The sequence below is a fragment of the Pan paniscus genome, chromosome 16 (genome assembly GCF_029289425.2).
Source record: "Pan paniscus chromosome 16, NHGRI_mPanPan1-v2.0_pri, whole genome shotgun sequence".
Lineage (NCBI taxonomy): Eukaryota > Metazoa > Chordata > Mammalia > Primates > Hominidae > Pan > Pan paniscus.
In genome coordinates, this window is record NC_073265.2 from 80,076,543 (window position 1) to 80,096,840 (window position 20,298).

Sequence of the window (20,298 nt, forward strand, 5' to 3'; positions counted from 1 at the left end):
GCCGAGATACAGCTCTGGTTGACTGGAGCGGGGAGGGGTGGGTGTGAGAGGTCAGGAAACCAGCGGCTGGAGGCCGGGGGCCTGGAGCGGCAGGGCTGGCGGGCAGACGTTAGGCCCCAGGCAAAATGGGCGCACCCCCTGCGGGGGCCCGAGGTGACCTGCTCGAGGTCCGGTCGCCCAGGTTCCACCTGGAGAAGAAAATCTTCGTAATTTGGCTGGGGGAGGGGGGATGCGGGCACAGGCTGTGTTCTCCACGTCGCGTAGACGCAGAGGCCATCCCTGGGTCGAAGAGTCTCCGTGGAGTGGCACCCCAGCGTTCCCCGTACGCCGGGGCCGCTTTGTCGGGCTGACGGGGGTCCCTCCGGGTGGCCGCCGCCGGCGGGTCCCGAGCCAGACCGGGAAGCGGGGAGCAGCCCTCAGCCCGCGAGCGCGGGGCCGGGGCAGACTGGAGGCCGGGCGGGCCCCGCCGAGGGCGGGGCGGGGCCGGGCGCACGGGGGCGGACCTCGGCGCGCTCCCGGCCGCTCGCTGGCTCCGGGGCCGCGGCGGCTCCTCTGCCGGGTCGCGCCGGACGACTGGCTTCGGGCGGCGGCCCCGGCGGCCTGTGGACGGACGGGTGGGCCGAGGTACAGGCCCCACGGCCGCCGTCTCCCGCTTCTGCCCGCGCAGAGTCCGCGCCATGGCCGCCTCGCCGGGCTCGGGCAGCGCCAACCCGCGGAAGTTCAGTGAGAAGATCGCGCTGCACACGCAGAGACAGGCCGAGGAGACGCGGGCCTTCGAGCAGCTCATGACCGACCTCACCCTGTCGCGGGTGAGGGCCCGGGCCGGCGCGGGCGGGGGCGGCCACGGCCGCGGGCGGGACCCGCGCGGCGGGTGAGAGGTTGCGGGGCCGAGGCGATGGCGGGGCCGGGCGGGGGCCGCGCCCGGGAACCGGCGGCTGGGAGGGGGACCGGAGCGGCCGCGGCCTCGGCGTTTCCCCGCCTGGCGACACCCGCTAGCCGTTCGCGATCCCGGGCTGAGGTGGGAGGGTCGCCCGGCCCCGCGTGCGGGAAGATGGGCAGGGGTGAAGCCCGTGGAGGCGGGCGGCCGTGCGAGGGCGGCCCGAGGGGGAGGAGGACGAGGAGCCCCGAGAGGAAATCGCAAACAGCTCGGAGGCCGGCCGGGTGGCGCGGCGCGGCTTCTGGTCGCTCCGAACATCCCCCACCATCGAGCCCTGCTGTTCTGCCGGCGTGGAAGGCCGCGGGCACCCCAGGGTCCCACGCGCTCGTGGGGGGAGCTCTGTGCACAAGTCCATCCAGGGCCCGGCCCTGGGGTGGCTCGGGTTGTTGGAACCACCACGGGATTCCGTGTCGAGTGTGAGGCTCTGCTCCTTTTACTCCTTGGAGGTGCTTTATCGGGTCCAGTTTACTTTGTTCGGCCCGGGATATTTAGTGAGAACTGACAAGCGTCGCTGGTGACTGGAGAGGGACCTGGAGGAATGAGTAAGGCGCGAGCCGGGACAAACACCTGGAGAGGTTAGGTCACCGCTGAGTGAGGCAGTGGAGGATGGAGAGCCAGCCGGAGTGTCCGCGCAGGGTTGCAGAGAAGGGGGGTCAGCAGGAGTGGGGCTGGCCTTGAGGATCCTGAATGCTGACCTTGGAGGACCATCGGGAGGATGGGGGAGGATCTGCAGATTCTGGGGGACTGAGGCGGGGGAGACAGTTTGAAGGAGAGCTGAGAGCAGAGTTGCAAACCAGCTGAGTTGCAGACACATTATTTTTTGGCCAGCGCAGTGTTTGGGAAAAATTATTGAATCTGTTGCCAGAATTTTTAAATTGGAAGACTTCCACACAAAATCCAAATTTCCGTATTATTTATTTATTATTATTTATATATGTTAAAAATTGGGAGACCTGGTAACACTAATCCTGAATTCCTACATGACAGCTACCGACCTGCTGGAGCTGGGTGATGATGAAAGGGAGCTGAGCTGAGCTCCCTTTCAAATGGAGCGAGAACTCTAGTTTGCCACCGTCCACTCTCTGTCACAGTCCCCCAAGGGGAGATTAGGTGACAGTTGCCATTTATACTCATGATGGTGTTTTCTTTCAGTGAAGTTAAGGAAAAAGTGAAATATTTCCTGTACTTACATTTCTGTTCACATTGAGAAAAAATATATATAGAGAGAGAGAAAGAAGCTGAAGATTTCAAGAAAATGTTTTCTTATACCCTATCTGCTTCACTCATTTTTTACCTGCCTGGCATCCACTGGCATTTACATCTGTGACCTTGGTTAGATTCAGAGATGAACTCGATAAGCTCAGAGCACGTTGAAAAGAATGGGTGGGTGAAAGCCGAGGATTAGTGTTGGGGCCTGTGTTGTTATGTGTTTTTAAATACATACTGTACATTGTTTATGTACAAATACATGCACTGTATATGTCTGTATACCTATGGCGGATCCAATCTTTCACCCAATTCATGAATCTCCTTTAAAATATCCCTGACAGGTGAGGTCATGAGTAATGTACAGACTCTCTTTTAAAAGCAAAAATTTTTCACAGATCCTCACTGTTTACTTACTTTCAAGTAAAAAAAAAGTGTTTACTTACTTTAGAGACCCTGCTATAGCTCAGGGTCTCTTGAATTTAGCAAGCCTAATCACCTGTGGCCCATATGATAATTCAGTCACCACTTTATTCTAATTACTACAAAATTAGGGTGTCATTTTGCCCTTCACCTGGTACAGGGAATCATTTACATATTAATTCTGCCCGTGTTTTCTTCTTGGCCAGTTACCAGTAAAGTAACACTGCTTGGCTCCACGGTGTTCATAAACACATCTGTAAATGATAACACTGAATTTGGCTACTAATGTTTGCTTATTTAAAAATCTTAAGGGTTATTTTCATAAAGAAATCACAAAATTATAACATTTCTCATAGAGAACTCTTAGATTCCCAGCATGTCTATGAAGAATGCGTCTCTAAGGATCCAAAGATCCCAGTTGGAGGAGTATCTGCCTAGTTCATAATTGGTAACTGGGTGGCAGATACACTGACTTTTCATTACTAGCCCGTGACAGACATGCTAATCGATAGGGCAGACATTACTGATCTATCCAGATGCTCTTTCCCCTCTGAGCCTGTGTTGGGATTCAAGTTCTTCTCTACATGATCAAAGCAATCCTTCAGAGTTGGCGGTACTTACCTATTCACCTAGGCGTTACTTATCCTATTCACCTAGTGGGTAGGATAGACTAGACTGTAGAGGATTTTCTCTAGCTTTAGAAGTCCGGCATTATCAGGAAGCAGTGGGAAAATTTTGAGAAGGGAGTACTAGGAGGAGGAGTTGAGTGGTGGTACCTGGAATGGTAAAGAGAGGGAAGAAAGTGGGGTCGGGCGTGGTGGTTCACGCCTGTAATCCCAGCACTTTGGGAGGCTGAGGCGGGCAGATCACGAGGTCAAGAGATCGAGACCATCCTGGCCAACATGGCGAAACTCCGTTTCTACTAAAAGTACAAAAATTAGCCTGGCATGGTGGCATGCGCCTGTAGTTCCAGCTACTCGGGAGGCTGAGGCAGGAGAATCGCTCGAACCCAGGAGGTGGAGGTTGCAGTGAGCCGGGATCGCACCGCTGCACTCCGGCCTGGGCGACAGAGCAAGACTTCATCTCAAAAAAAAAAAAAAAAAAAAAGGCCGGGCGCGGTGGGTCACGCCTGTAATCCCAGCACTTTGGAAGGCCGAGGCGGGCAGATCACGAGGTCAGGAGATCGAGACCATCCTTGCTAACACAGTGAAACCCCGTCTCTACTAAAAATACAAAAAAAAATTAGCCGGGCATGGTGGCGGTCGCCTGTAGTCCCAGCTACTCGGGAGGCTGCGGCAGGAGAATGGCGTGAACCCGGAAGGCGGAGCTTGCAGTGAGCCGAGATCGCGCCATTGCACTCCAGCCTGAGCGACAGAGCGAGACTCCGCCTCAAAAAAAAAAAAAAAAAAAAAAAAAAAAGGGTAGAAAGTGGTTGCAGGTATGCCTGGGAAGAGGCTGTTCTGTTGTTCATTTATTAACGTATTCATTTGTCAGTATTTGAGTGCCTACTTTGTTGTTAATGGGGTGTGTGTTTGTGAGGGAGAAGAGTGAAAACATGGGGCTGTCCTTTAAAGATCTTACTAATTTGTTCCACAAATTTACTTACTGAGTGAGTCCTTAGTGTGTGCCAGGGGTTAGGATGGACACTGGGTATATAGTAATGAGCAAGCAAAACACAGTGTCCCAATGGATTTTAGGATTTAATGAGGAAGACATTCATTTAATAAGTAAGGACACATTTTGGTGAATATCACCAAAACAGAAGTAGGTGGAGCTCTGGACCTGTATGGTAGGGAATTCTCACCTCTTCCAGTGGCCTAAAGGCTCAGGGGGAGTGGGGGAGGCATTCGAGGGTTTGTGTGTTGAGGGAGGGAATATGTTGCAGGTACAGAGAACAGAGATTCAGTAAAAGAGGATGAGGAGGGGATGTGAGATGAGGCTGGAGGCATTCATAGGGATCAGGTTGTAGAGACAGGATTTGGAACTTGATCTTAAGGACAATGGGAAGTCACTGAAGGGGTTAAACTATGTGAGATTTGCTTTTTTAAAAGATTCCTCTAGCTCCAGCGTGGTGGGTAGAAGAGAGGAGGAGGAGGATTTTAGTAGGAGATGTGATAGTGGCATTTACTAAGATGGTGGCAGTCGGGAGGCAGAGCGGTGAGCAGATTGATACTTAGGAGGTGGAAAGGGCCAGATTTTGTGAATGGGTGAGGAAGGTGAGAAAGAGGGAGGGCTGGAACCATTTCAGGGTGTTCTTCATTAAGTGGACACTGGCAGGAGGAGGTTTGTGCGGAAATGCTGAGTTTGAGGTGCCTGTGAGGCACATAAGTAGAGATGGTCCAGCAGGCAGCTGTTTAGATGGTTTTGCAGCTCGAGAAGGAAAGCTGAGCTACTGAGAAAAATGGGGGAATTTTTGTTATGTAGCCACAGAAGTAGATTTGGCTGCCTAGGAAGAATTGATGGAACAGATACTGTAAACTGGTGGCTTAAGTTCTGTATTTTGCCCTCTAACATGTTTTTGGTTTTGGCCCAAAATGTGGTTAGTTGGTTGGTTGGTTTGTTTTAATTAGGGCTAACAATGAATATTGGGATTTTATAGTAAAATCTGGACTTTGGTTTCTTTTGAAAAATGAGATCCAACGACACTCACCCGACATTTCTGGATGGCACCAGTTGCCTGGAGCTGAATGGTGGCTGCCCCATTAGAAAGGCCATGGATGTGGTCTTCAGTTTGCCACAGTCCCTACCACCCTCTAAGGTATTCTTTGCAGTGATCCCAGACTGCTTCACTTAGATTCCCTGCTTGGCAGCTGTAGGCATTTGAGTTTGTTACCCTTGTCAGAAGGTGAACTGTGAGGCCAGGCGCGGTGGCTTACGCCTGTAATCCCAGCACTTTGGGAGACCAAGGCGGGCGGATCACCTAAGGTCAGGAGTTTGAGACCAGCCTGACCAACATGGAGAAACCCCGTCTCTACTAAAAATACAAAAAATTAGCCGGGCATGGTGGCGAGTGCCTGTAATCCCAGCTACTCAGGAGACTGAGGCAAGAGAATCGCTTGAACCTGGGAGGCGGAGGTTGCAGTGAGCCGAGATTGTGCCATTGCACTCCAACCTGGGCAACAAGAGCGAAACTCCGTCTCAAAAAAGAAAGTGAACCATAAAGAGGGCCTAGGAGAAGCCCAAGGAACTAAGGAACTACACCATTTGAAAGGGAGGTGGAGGAGCTGGCCAAGAAGGCTTGAAGAGCAACCAGAGGGGCAGGAGAAAGCCAGGAGTACTTTTGTGAAGAGGAGGGAATGCCGACCGGCTGAGCCTAGTGCTGCTGACTTGGTCTGACACAAAAGATGTGTCCTTTGGTCTAGTCATGTGGAGGTCATCGGAGGAGGTCATCAGTAACCTCGGTGAGAGATGCTGCATTCTCAGGGTGCTGGGTGAAAGGCTAATTGTGAGACGTTGAGGAGTGGACGGGGGTGGGGAATGGAGATAGGGTTGGAAACTTATTCCAGAAGTTTGGCTGTGAAGAGCAACTTGTGTTGAGGAACCAGAGGACTAACTCAGCATATCACCCTGGAGTGTTGATTGGACTTGAATATTTGCGCAGAGTCATTATTTTCATGTGAAAATAAACCAGTGATAAGACAATAGATATGTCATAGATCAGCGAGCTCTCAGAATGGAGGAGAGAGAGAAGATGGAGATATTAGGTTTGGGCTAAATATTGAGGACTTTCCTTTTGCGAGGCACTGTAATCCCTTTCACATGTTGTTATCTCACATAGTCCTCAAAATGAGCCTATGGTGTGTATATCTGGAATTTTCCTCATTTTTGTGGATGAGTAAACTGAGGCTTAGAGAGGCATGGTTGCAGAGCTGGTAAGTGGTAGAGCCAGGGTTTGAATCTAGCTATCACAGTGAATGTCTGTATACTTAGCTACTTTAATTTCCCTCATAAGGATCTTCAGCTGCTTTTACTCCCTGCTGTAAGGTATCAGTATCATTTGTTGAAAAGACTTTTCTTTGCCCATTGAATTGCTGTGGCAATTTTGTTGCAATCAGTTGGCCATATAAGTGTTGGTTTATTTTTAGACTCTCTTTTCTGTTCCAGTGATTTGTATATCTGTCTTTTTGACAATAGCACACTGTCTGTATATTATAGCTTTATAATAAGGCTTAAAACCTGGTAATTTAAGTCCTCTAACTTACCTCTTTTTGAAAATTGCTCTGGCCAGGTGCCGTGGCTCATGCCTGTAATCCCAGCACTTCTGGAGGCTGAGGCGGGTAGATCGCTTGAGCCCAGGAATTCTAGACCAGCCTAGGTAACATGGTGAAATCCGTCTCTAAAAAAAAAAAAACAAAAAAAAAAAAAACGAAAATTAGCTGGGCGTGGTGGCGCGTGCCTGTATTTGGGAGGTGGAGGTTGCAGTGAGCTGTGATTGTGACACTGCACTCCAGCCTGGGCAACAGAGACCCTGTCTCAAAAAAAAAAAAAAAAAAATTGCTCCGACTATTCTAGGTCATTTGCACATCCATAAATTTTAGAATTATCTTGTCAATGTCTCTGAAAGGACCCGCTGGGATTTTGGATTGTAATCGTGTTGGCTATTGTGAGACTTTTCTCAAAAAGGAATTAACGAGGCCTGGATCTCATTTCCTGTAGGCATTAAAGAAAATTCCACTAAGATGTGTGACTGTAGGCCAAAGGTCACTAACTCAGTAAGTGAGGCAGGTAAGGAAAATGAATGGAGGGGCCAGGAATGAGATGATCACGGCAGCTGATCCTGGGCCATCGTGAAGGAATAATAGGGTACAGTGAGGACTTGGCAAACACGATCTAAGGGGGTGGCCTCTTCTCAGCTTCATCCAGCGATGCCATGTAAGAACATGGGTTCAGTGTTGTCTGACCTTTCAATCAGGAGAAGTTGGAAATCCATATTTTTATGCAGTGTCCTGATTTTTTCAATTGAAATTTAATACACTGAATGGGTCAACATCTGGTGGGTAAACAGAACACTCTCTAGGTGAAATGTGGCCTATGGGCTGCCAGTCTGTGACCTCGGCCTTAGGCTAATCATTCTTTGGTTCACATGTTCATCATCTGTAAACATGAAGGTGTTGAAGACAGTCTCAAAGTTCTTTTTCTAGCTCAATGAGTCTAAATTTCAAAAGAGGAAAATGTCAAAATAACTCAGAGTTTGAAGAGGTAGCTGAGATCAGCAATAATGATAATATCTTAAGAAGTTGTCCAGAGCTTTACATTTGGCATACCACTCTTGTGTCTGTGTCACTTAATCCTCACTTTATCTTGTGCAGGAGGCATCAGAGTTGTTTGCCCAACCACACGGGAGTTGCAGGTTACAAAGTCACATCATCTGATTCCAGGTCCAGTGCTTTTTGTTTTTTTACAGAGTCTCGCTCTGTCGCCCAGGCTGGAGTGCAATGGCGCCATCTCGGCTCACGGCAAGCTCCGCCTCCCGGGTTCATGCCATTCTCCTGCTTCAGCCTCCTGAGTAGTTGGGACTGCAGGCGCCCACCACCATGCCCGGCTAATTTTTTTGTACTTTTAGTAGAGACAGGGTTTCACCGTGTTAGCCAGGATGGTCTCGATCTCCTGACCTTGTGATCCGCCTGCCTCGGCCTCCCAAAATTCTGGGATTTACAGGTATGAGCCACTGCTTTTTTTTGAGACAGAGTCTCACTGTGTCACCCAGGCTGTAGTACAGTGGCGTGATCTTGGCTCACTGCAACCTCTGCTTCCTGGGTTCAAGCAATTCTTCTGCCTCATCCTCCCAAGTAGCTAGGATTGCAGGCATGCACCACCACAGCTGGCTAATAGTTAGTAGAGACGGGGTTTCACCGTGTTGGCCAGGCTAGCCATGTTCTTTTTTAACAGTCTTTGAAGGCTCCGGAAATAGGTGCTTTGGGAGGGAGAGCAGTTATGGGGGATTGTGAGATGGCCTTCAGCTCAGTTGAGGGCAGGTCCCTATCTGGATTTATAACTTAGTTTGGTTGAAGTGTCAAGGCTTTTCGGTAAGAGTTGAAGCCTTTGTGAGAACTCTCTGAAGGCAGGAACTTTAGCATACATTCATCTTAGTAAGCCAGTGCCTGGCATACTACCTGACACACAGTTAAGTTTTTGTATCAGTAAATCAATGGATAAATTGATCCTTCAAAAAAAAATCAAAGGCTTTAAATCAAGGTGGCTGAGAATTTTGTCCAGAGAATTTCAAGAATAGTCAGATGCTTCTGGTAAGTACTTTTAGAATGTTAAGATTGAAAGCTGAGAGACTTTATTCCTATAACTCCACTCCTAGGTGGAAAAAACTCACCATGTCGTCCTCCTCTTGTTTGACTCTGAGATTTGGGTTTTGATTAATAGGTTATAACTGTCTCCCTGTGCAGTACATTTAAGAAGTCAAATACAGCAGGTATAAGGGAAGTTAAAGCCACTAAAGGATTTCGTATGCCTTTAAAATTTCCAAACAGGTATAAATCTTTATCTTTTGAGAATACATATTGAAATATGGGTGATACCATGTCTGAGATTTCTTTCAGTGAGGCACTGCGGGTAGTGGAGAGGGTAAAGATGAAAGATGATTGTATGTAAGTTGGTAATTTTTAAGCTAGAAGATGGATAGATGGGGTTTTATTATACTTGTCTTTATTTCACATATACTATTTGAAATCTTTCATAATACATGTAAAAAGGAAATTATCAGAGAGCTTCATAGGTTCAACAATGCTTTTGGTAAACCAAACTTCACCTTTTTTTTTTTTTTTTGAGTTTGTAATTAGTATGATCATCGAGGGAAAGATGGGACAACGGAAAAGAGCATGGCAGAAATGGGCATATGGGCTTTGAGGCCGACAGCCGTGGCTCAGCCTCCTGCTAGCCACGTGGCAAGTCACTGAACTTCCGAGTCTGGGTCTCCAGGTCTGTAACAGCAGGAGAGTACAGTCTCATTTGCATGGTTGTGGGGAGGATTAGGGATGAAGTGGGCCAAGTGTCCGAGAACAGCACCTGGCCCATCCTGGGGGCTGAGATCTGGTAGTGTTTTATTATTGTTAGAGACAGAGAGTGATGAAGGGTACAAATCTGCCCCAGGGCTCTCGTCTATAACCCTTTCTTCTCTATATGAATTACAGTGCCAAGGGTTAGGTAACCATGGAGCTAATTTATTATTTTAGAAACAGAACTCTTAAAGACCAGATCAGACCACTTTGAGATTTACAAGAACTGTAACCAGTTTATTGCTTTTTGAAAAATGAAGTAAGGAAGAACTTACAAAGAAAGGCATATTAAAATGGTGGGATGCCATTTTATACCTATTGAATTGACCTCCTTCCTTACCCCAATTAATGGTAATATCCAATATCAATGAGTTTTTTTGGTGAAACTTTTCTCATATGTATATTAGTAAACTCTTTGGGAAATCATTTCGGCAGTATACGTTGAGAGCCACCAAAAGGCCCATATCCAGAGATTTAGTAATCACCCTTTGGAAGGTGTTCTAAGGAAATAATTCAGAAGAACGGTTATATACCCACTAAAAATTACTCTGTAATAGCATAGAAAAGGCTTATGATGAGCATGCTAGGTTGTACCTATCTTATGATCACAGCTATGCAGTTCTTACCATAAATGTAAACGGAGGCTAGAAAAGAGCATGAAGAAGGGAAAACAGCTAATGTGTTAGGGTTGTGGATAGTAGCTTAGTTTTTCTTTCAGAAATTCTTTTATTGTTGTTAAAGATTATGCCAGCGTATCCAAACATACACACTCAAAGACCTTGCAAGAGGACGTTACTATCATGGTATATGGGACATTTGGAACATGGGTAAGCTCTTTCTGAAAATAGAGTAATCAAAACCCAGAAAGCACCGGAAACCTTGAGGGTATGATCACTTACGTAGAGAAGAAATTGAAACAAGACTTTCATTCTTGAACCGTTCCCCTACAAAATACTATACTTTGATGCTTCTTTAGATCTTTGCTGTTACCTCTCAACGTTCTTAAATCACTTTGTTTCCAGGTTCAATTTCAGAAGCTTCAGCAACTGCGCCTTACACAGTACCATGGAGGATCCTTACCAAATGTGAGCCAGCTGCGGAGCAGTGCGTCAGAGTTTCAGGTACCTCCAGATATGTACTTTCTTGAAGCTGACTGGAGTGTAAAAAACAGACAAAGATTATCGCTAAAAAGATGAGATCTTGAAGGATAAGCTGGGCCTAGGTACAGTTCAGTCTTCTTTTGGAAAGTCCATTAATATTCTCTCTCATAGTTTCTACAGCATACGATAGTGTTATTTCACAAATGTCTGAACGCAGCACTGGCAAGTAGAATTATAACACAAGCATATGTAATTTAAAATGTTCTAGTAGCTACATTAAAGAAGAAGAAACACGTGGGGTTAATTTTAATATCTATATTTTTCAAAATGCAGCTTTCTCATCTATAATTTTAATATTACTTAAATAAATGTTTGGCTGGGCATGGTGGCTCACACCTGTAATCCTAGCACTTTGGGAGGCCAAGGCCGGCGGATCACCTGAGGTCAGGACTTCGAGACCAGCCCGGTCAACATGGTGAAGCCCCATCTCTACTAAAAATACAAAAATTAGCCAGGTGTGGTGGCTCACAGCTGTAGTCCCAGCTACTTGGGAAGCTGAGGCATGAGAATCGCTTGAACCCAGGAGGCGGAGGGTGCAGTGAGCAGAGATCATACCACTGCCCTCCAGCCTGGGCAACAGAGCGAGACTGTCTCAAAAAAAAATAAAAATAAAAATAAATATTGAATCCAGTATATCCAAAATATGATCATTTTAACATGCAGTCAGCATAAAAAACTGAGAAATCTCACATACTTTTTGTGTACTAAGTCTTTGAAATCTGTTGTGTATTTTATACTCAAAGCATACTTTAATTTGGACCAGCCGCATTTCACTAGTTTCATGTGGCTAGTGGCTACCACATGGCTCAGTGCAGGTGTAAGACACAGATAAGTAGTCTGTATTGCATGTAGATTACTGCAGTGTCCTAGGGTGCTTCCATCGTTCACATCAGTGGAAAGCCTTGTTCAAACCAATGTGGAATTGGTGTTTCAGACAATGGTATATGGCACTGTTGTTAAGACCTGAATTAGACCTGCTTAGATATCCCAGTCTGTGAAACATTAGGAGCCTGTCATTCTAATTATGCAATTTAAGATTCGGTGTTAAAGTTGAGATATAAACTTTAAGATGAAGCATTAATTGATTGTGTGGATGCCTGACCATTTTAAAAGCGCTGTCTTATTTCTTTGTGGTAGAAACTGGGTTCACTTTTTTGATGACGTCAAATAAAACCAAATGTATTATTTAAGTTGGGGACTTCGATTTGAGAGTGCTGATAGGAACTCCAAATATAATGGTGATTAGAAAAAGTACAACATGAACATATTTGTACCCTATTGCACCGGAATCTTGTCTTCAATATAATGACAATGGACTCTTTACCATATTACTGCCTGTATTAGAGATCTACCTTCATATATCAAATTACCTTATATATTAACCCACTGGGTTATTTAGTATCCGAGTAACATAGGTCTCTGCCTTATGCGGGATTTCATACTTCAGGAAATACAGCATTGTGCAAGTTTGCTGTGTCTGAGATCCCAATTTTGTGCTACTTTATTGTCAACTTTAGAGGAATATAGAATTTACTATGATGTTCCCCTCTGGTTGCACTGGGGAATGGGATAAAATGATAATCCTTTGCCTTCCCAGGATTCTTTTTTTTTTTTTTTTTTTTTTTGAGATGGAGTCTCACTCTGTCGCCCAGGCAGGAGTGCAGTAGCGCAATCTCAGCTCACTGCAACCTCCATCACCTGGGTTCAAGCATTCTCCTGCCTCAGCCTCCTGAGTAGCTGGGATTACAGGCATGCACTACCACGCCCAGCTAATTTTTATATTTTTAGTAGAGATGGGGTTTCACCATGTTGGTCAGTTGGTCTTGAACTCCTGACCTCAAGTAATCCACCCACCTTGGCCTCCCAAAGTGCTGGGATTACAGGCATGAGCCACCGTGCGTAGCCCCCAGGATTCTTTTCATACTGTTTTTGTTTTGTTTTGTTTTGTTTTTCTTTGCAACAGTCACAAACTTACAGAATACTTGGAAGTATAGTACACTTAATTTTTTTTTTTTTGAGACCGAGTCTCATTCTGTCGCCTAGGCTGGAGTGCAATAGCGCGATCTCAGCTTACTGCAACTTCCAGCTCCTGAGTTCAAGAGATTCTTCTGCCTCAGCCTCCCAAGTAGCTGGGATCATAGGCGTGCGTCACCACGCCTGGCTAATTTTTGTATTTTTAGTAGAGACAGTGTCTCACCATGTTGGCCAGGCTGGTCTCGAACTCCTGACCTCAGGTGATCCGCCCATCTCGTCCTCCCAAAGTGCTGGGATTACAGGCATGAACTACTGTGCCCTGCTGACATAACTTTTTTTTCACTTGGGAATAAGTTCCTGACCTGATGCCCTATCACCCCCTAATATTTCACTGTGTTTTTCCTACAAGCAAAGACGTTGTTCTATATAACCAAAATACAGCCATCAAGATAAGAAAATTAACAGTGATCCGTTATTACAATCTGATCTTCAGACCGCATTCACCAAATGTCCCCCTGCTGTCCTCTGTAGCAAAAGGATTCAGTTCAGAATCACATGCAGTTATTGTCTGCAGTCTCCTTCAGTCTGGAACAGCTTTTCAGCCTTTTATTTTTGACATTAATTCAAGTACTCTTAACTTTTGTGATCCTGTCACATTTGAAGATTACAGGCCAGTTTTTTTGTAGATATAACCCCTCAGCTGGGGTCTGCCTAATGTATCTTTGTGATTTGATTCAGACTATGCATCTTTGGCAGGAATAACGTAGAAGTGAGGCTGTTATGGTATCACATTAGGGACATGATTTTGATGTGTCCTGTTAATGATGATGTTCTCTTTTATCAATTAAGGTGGTGTCTACCAGGCATGGTGGCTCACGCCTGTAATCCCAGCATTTTGGGAGGCTGAGGCAGGCGGATCGCTTGAGCTCAGGAGTTTGAGCCAGCCTGGGCAACATGGCGAGACCCTGTCTCTACTGAAAAAAAAAAAAAAGGCCAGATGTGGTGGTGCACGCCTCTGGTCCCAGCTACTTGGGAAGCCGAAGTGGGAGGATTGAGTGCTTGAGTCCAGAGAGCAGAGATTTCAGTGAGCTCAGATGGGGCCACAGTACTCCAGCTTGGGTGACAGAGCCAAACCCTGTCTCAAAAAAAAAAAAAAAAAAAGGTGGCCTGTCTGTCAGGCTTCCCCATTTAAAGTAACTCTTTCCCCCTTTGTATTGAATAAATATTTTGCGAGGAGATACTTTATCCTGATCTTCATTAAACTTTCAATCTATACATTCATTTTTTATCTCTCGGTATATGGTTTTATGATTTTCTATTTTATTCAATCTATTATAATCTATTATTTTATTTATTCATTTTTCAAGCAATGAAAGCACAGATTTATTGAAATAAAAGTATGCTCTACAGAGTAAGAGTGGGCTTGAGCAAGCTAATCTATTATTTTTATTTTGATCTTCACATTCTCCCCAATTAGGCTGGTGGGAGCCCTCTTCCGAACTGAGAAAAATTCTTGAAAAACTGAGGAGAGTCCCAGAGCACAGATTTTTTTTAAGTAAATGTTTTTGAGGTATTATGTAAATACAATATAATTTATACCTTTTTTAGGTATACAGCTCTTTGCCATATACACACCACCACAGTGAAGATGTAGAATAGTTCCATTACCCCAAAAGGTTCCCTTGTGTCTGTTTGTAAGTATTCTCCATCCCCCACCTCCAGCCTCTGGAAACCACCATCTGTAGTTTTGACTCTTCCAGTGTCCTATTAGTGGAATCAAATGTCCGTAGTCTTTTGAGTTTTTCTCTCACTTAGCATTTGAGATTCATCTGGGTGGTTGCGTGTGTTAGTTTCCTAGGGCTGCTGTAACAAAGTACCACAAACTTAGTGCCTTAAAACAACAGAAATTTATTTTCTCATGTTCTCATGTTCTGAGTCCAGAAGTTGGAAATCAGCATGGTGTCAGCAGCACCATGAACGCTCTGGGGAAGAATCCCTCCTTGTCTCTTCCTAGCTTCCGTGGTCTGCGGCAGTCCTTAACTTGTAGCTGCATCACTTACTCTCTGCCTCTGTCATCACACAACTTTCTTCATTGTTTGTCTGTGTCTGTGTTTAAATCTTCCTCTCCTTTTTCTTATAAAGAACTAGTCATTGGATTTAGGGCCTACCCTAATTCAATATGATCTCACCTTTGCTTGATTACATCTGCAAAGATTCTGTTTTCAAATAAAGTCATATTCACAGGTTCTGGGGCTTAGGACTTGAAGATATCTCTTTTGGTGGCCATAATTTAACCCACTACGTTGCATTGATCAGTAGTTCATTTCTTTTTATTGCTGAGTAGAATTCCATTCTATGGATGTAGATAATTTATGCATTCATCAGTTAGTTGATGGGCATTTGGGTTGTTTCCACCTTTTGGCAATTATGAATAAATATTCTATAAACATTCACATACAGTTTTTATGTAAGTACCTAGTAGTGGAATTGCTAGATCATACAGTAAGTGTATATTAACTTTAGCTTTATAAGAAATCGCCAAGCTGTTCTCCAAAGTGGCTCTACTGTTTCACATTCTTACCAGCAGTGCATGAGAGTTCCAGCGACCCTGTATCTGCTCTAGCACTTGGTATTTCAGAGTTTCAAAAAAATGGTGGTTAAAAAACATAACATAAAATTTACCATCTTAACCATTTTTTAAAGTAGTTTATTGGTATCTTCTAAAACCATTTTTAAATGTATAGTTCAGTGGTATTATATACATTCATATTGTGCAACCAATCTCCAGAATTTTTTCATCTGACAAAACTGAAATTCTATGCCCATTCAATAAGAATTCTCCATGTTCCCTTCCCACCAGCCTCTGGCAACTACTGTTTTTTCTGTCTCTATGACTTTGACTATTCTAAGTGCCTCGTATGAGGGAAATCATATACTATTTGTCTTTTTTGTGACTGGCTTGTGCTTAGTATAATGTCTTCAGGGTTCACCCGTGTTATAGTCTGTGACATGATTTCTTCCTTTTCAAGGCTGAGTAACATTTCATTGTATGTGGATGCCACATTTTGTTCCATTCATCCACTAATGGATACTTGGGTTGCCGCCACCTCTTGGCTATTGTGAATAATGCTGCTATGAACATGGGTGTGCAAATATCTCTTCACGGCTCTGCTTTCAATTCTTTTGGGTACATACTCAGAAGTAGGATTGCTGGATCATATGACAATTCTGGTTTTAATTTTTTTTTTTTTTTTGAGACTGAATCTCGCTCTGTCGCCCAGGCTGGAGTGTAGTGGCGTGATCTCAGCTCACTGCAGCCTCCGCCTCCCAGGTTCAAGCAGTTCTACTGCCTGAGCCTCCTGAGTAGCTAGGATTACAGGCGCGCCCCACCACACCTGGCTAATTTTTGTTTGTTTTTTTTTTTCTTTTGAGATGGAGTCTCACTCTGTCGCCCAGGCTGGAGTGCAGTGGCGTGATCTCAGCTCACTGCAACCTCCGCCTCCTGGGTTCAAGCAATTCTCCTGCCTCAGCCTCCCAAGTAGCTGGGACTACAGGCACCTGCCACCACGCCCGGGTAATTTTTTTTGTATTTTTAGTAGAGACGGGGTTTCACTGTGTTAGCCAGGATGGTCTCGATCTCCTGACTTTGTGATCCACCCGCCTTGGCCTCCCAAAGTGCTGGGATTACAGGCGTGGGCCACTGCGCCTGGCCTTGTCTAGTTTTTAAATTGAGTTGTTAATTTTCTTAATCAGTTGTGAGAGTTGTTTGTATATTCTGGATACCAGTTCTTTATCAGATATGTATTTTACAAATATTTTCTCCCAGTCTGTGGCTTGTTTTTTCATTTTCTCAAGTCTCGAAGAGTAGAAGTTTTAAGTTTTGAAGTCTTGTTTATCAATTGTGTTATTTTATGATTTGTGCTTTTGTCTTATCTATTAATAAGAGTTCTTCATCTAACTCAAGTTCCCAAAGGTTTTTTTCCTATGTGTTTCTCTATTAGTTTTATAGCTCTGTCTTTTACACTTAAGTAAATAATGAGTTAATTTTTTTGTGTGGTACAGGGTTTGGGTTTGAGGCTCACTCATTTTGCATAGGGATGTTAAATTATTCTAGAACCATTTGATGAAGACTTTCTTTTCCCTATTGAATGCCTTGGTACCTTTGTTGAAAATCAATTGACCATATACATGTGGGTCTATTTCCGGACTCTTATCTTCTGTGTCATTGGTTTCTTTGTCTATCATTTTGCTAATACCATCTTCTGTGTCATTGGTTTCTTTGTCTATCATTTTGCTAATACCACACTGTCTTGATTACTGTACCTTGATAGGAAGGCTTGGAATTAGGTAATGAGAGTCGTCTTTGTTCTTTTTTGAAGCTGTTTTGCTTATTTTCATTCCTTTGCTTTTCCATAACATTTTAGAATCAGCTTGTTAATGTCTACAAAAACACCTGCTAGGATTTTATTTTTATTTTTTTGAGACGGAGTCTCACTCTGTTGCCCAGGCTGGAGTACAGTGGCACGATCTCCACTCACTGCAAGCTCTGCCCCCTGGGTTCATGCCATTCTCCTGCCTCAGCTTCCTGAGTAGCTGGGACTACAGGTGCCCGCCACCATGCCCGGCTAATTTTTCTGTATTTGTATTAGAGACGGGGTTTCACTGTGTTAGCCAGGATGGTCTCGATCTCCTGACCTCGTGATCCACCCGCCTCGGCCTCCCAGAGTGCTGGGATTACAGGCGTGAGCCACAACACCCGGCCAACACCTGCTAGGATTTTAAACAGGGTTGCATTGAATCTATAGATAGGTTGGGGATAATTGACATCTTTGTAATATGGAGTCTTCCACGAAGAAGACTTCCATGTACAGAAAAACAGATTTTTATTGAAGTTCAGTTGCTTATAATCATTTATATACAATTCTCCTTTTATTTTTATTATATTTATATATTTTTGATTGACAAAATTGTATATATTTATGGTATACAATACGATATTTTGATAAATGTATACCTTGTGGAATGGCTAAATCAGACAAACATATGCATCCTCTCACATCATTATCATTTCTTTTGTGGTGAGAATCTGCTCTCAGCAATTTGCAATATATGATACATTGTTATTAACTTTAGCAATCATGATGTACTATAGATATCTTGAACTTGTTCTTCCTGTCTACTCCTTTTATGTTTGTAAATCACTTTGGAGTTTACAAAATGCTTCCATATCTGTTATTTTACTTCATCCTCTTACTACAACATTGGTTGGTAAGTGTAGTACTGTTTTAATATACTAAAGACCAATTTTCTATCCTAATGGAGGATCTCAAAGTGCATTCTTTTTTTCTAACCCAATGAGCCCTTATGCAAAGAACATAGACTTATCAGATGAGTAAACAAAAGCCAACTTTTCAGGCTGCCTTCTGATAATCTTTAGCAAGGGGCAGACCATCAGTAAAGGGGTAGCTAGGGTTATAGCCCTCATGTCTCTAGGCAGGGCCTGGCACACATACACTGAGGGCAGAGAGGAGGAAGTGGGCATTATCTTCTTCTCTGAGAGCGAGGGCTAGGGCTGTCTCTTCTGCTTAGTGGAGGGATAGCATGTTCCAGCCTGTGTAACAGCTAGGGCACATGTTGACTGAATGGCTTGTCAGGCAGCTGTAGAGAGAGGGACAAAGGGCTTCTCTCTGTATAGGGCTTTGTAGGTATAGTTGTAGCTTTTCGTATCCTTTTTTTTTTTTTTTTTTTTTTGTGACAAGGTCTCAAGGTCACCCAGCTGGAGCGCAATGATGTGATCTTGGCTCACTGCAACCTCCACCTCCTGGGCTCAAGGGATCCTCCTGTCTCAGCCCCCCAGGGTAGCAGGGAGTACAGGCGTAAGCCACCACACCCGGCCAGTTTTTGTATTTTTGTAGAGATAGAGTTTCACTATGTTGCCCAGGCTGGTCTCGAACTCCTGAGCTCAAGCAATCCACCCGCCGTGGCCTCCCAAAGTGCTAGGATTACAGGTGTGAGCCACCACTCCCAGCCTCGTATCCTTTATATAACCTACCCTAGTCCTTTCAAATCATATCACTAAAAACTAATTGTACTTTTTACATCTCTGATTAACTACATTTTAACAAAATTGCATCATGTCATGTGTAACTGAGGGCTTTTAAGTTCTAATTTAGGGAACAATCTGATGGTCAAGGGAAGAAACCCTTATACCAAGGCAGTTTGCAAAGGCCTGGAGGGCCAGGTCCAGCAAGGTGGTTTTCCTGGGGCCCACTACCAATATGAGTAGTATAATGAGGCCCAGAGTTCGCATAGCAAGTAAGTAAGAGAACCAGGACTTAAAAATCATGTCTTTGACTTCCAGTTCCATTTCCATGGTTTTCCTTTACTGCATTTCCTTTCAAGTTTTCATAAGGTTCTTTAAAGGAAAAAAAAAGATTGGCAAAAAGATACATCAGTTAAACAAAAGAAAACCTAAGTAGCAGTATTAATCTCAAAATACCACTACTAACCACAGCTGACATTTATTGAGTATGTGCTATGTGCCAGACACTGTGTTAAGCTCTCTATGTAGATGGTAATTGTCATAGCATTATATGACTTTTATGTGATAAAACAACATAGCAACAAATTGCAAAAAGGAAAAACTCCAAGAAATGAGAATTCGACAATAGCACAATTCTAGATTTTTAATTCACTACGACTGAGCCAATATTCAAAATAAAGATAATAAAGAGTTACACCATTAACAAATCAGAATTACTGTATACCAAAATTTATTCCCTAGAGTTTATTCTCTAAAAAGGTAAGATACCTTTCTAGATATTTCTAGACTCATTTTAAAAGCAATACTTCTTTTTCTGATTATAAATGTAACACTTGCTTATTACAGAAAACTGGTTACATCTTTGTTTACCATTTGGCCTTTTCTTTCAGTAGTTTTGCAGTGACTATAAATATTTTTTAACAAAATCAGCCTCATATGTATGTATAGTTTTGTATTTTCCTTCTATGTGTTCAATGGTTTTCAGAAACAGTATTTCTAGTGACTACGTGCTATTCTGTCACGTGGATATGCCACAGTTTCACTGCCCCCTTATTGTTTGGGTTGTTTTCACTCTTTGTTCATGGTGTGTGTGTGTGTGTGTGTGTGTGTGTAGTGTAAATTGATCACATACTGGGCCAAATAAATTCTCAGTAAATTAAAAAAGGAGAAATTGAATCTGAACATAATTAATAAAATTGCAATTAATAATTAAATTTAAATTTAAAAATCCAGCTATTTGAAAATTTTAAAGCCTTTTTAATAACTATGAGATATACTATCAGGCAGGCTGGGTACCATGGCTCACGCCTGTAATCCTAGCACTTTAGGAGGCCGAGGCGGGCAGATTGCTTGAGCCCAGGAGTTGGAGAAAGATAGTGAAGAGCTAGAAGAATGCCTTCACTTTGAAAATCTGAGGAATGCCTTGGATCCCTCCTGAGGAAAATATGTAAATATGTATACATGCTCTTATTCACTTATTTTATTTTATTCTTTTTCTTTTTTTTTTTTTTTTTTTTTTGAGACAGGTCTTGCTCTGTCACCCAGGCT

The 20,298-nt window shown here is 44.0% G+C and overlaps 1 protein-coding gene across 7 annotated transcripts in view; it reads left to right on the forward strand.

The window, feature by feature from the left end:
- Nucleotides 1-490: 490 nt before the first annotated feature.
- The window catches only part of CRTC3 (CREB regulated transcription coactivator 3), a 116,224-nt gene continuing 96,416 nt past the window's right edge, over nt 491-20,298 (forward strand). For all 7 annotated transcript variants that reach the window (XR_004666687.3, XR_008621189.2, XM_034939425.3 and 4 more), the window contains exons 1-2: nt 491-809; nt 10,596-10,694. Coding sequence is in view for 5 of the 7 variants with exons in the window: in XM_034939425.3 (XP_034795316.1) it covers nt 678-809; nt 10,596-10,694 (231 nt within the window). In the remaining 2 variants the exon portion in view is untranslated. The remainder of the gene's footprint in view (nt 810-10,595; nt 10,695-20,298) is intronic.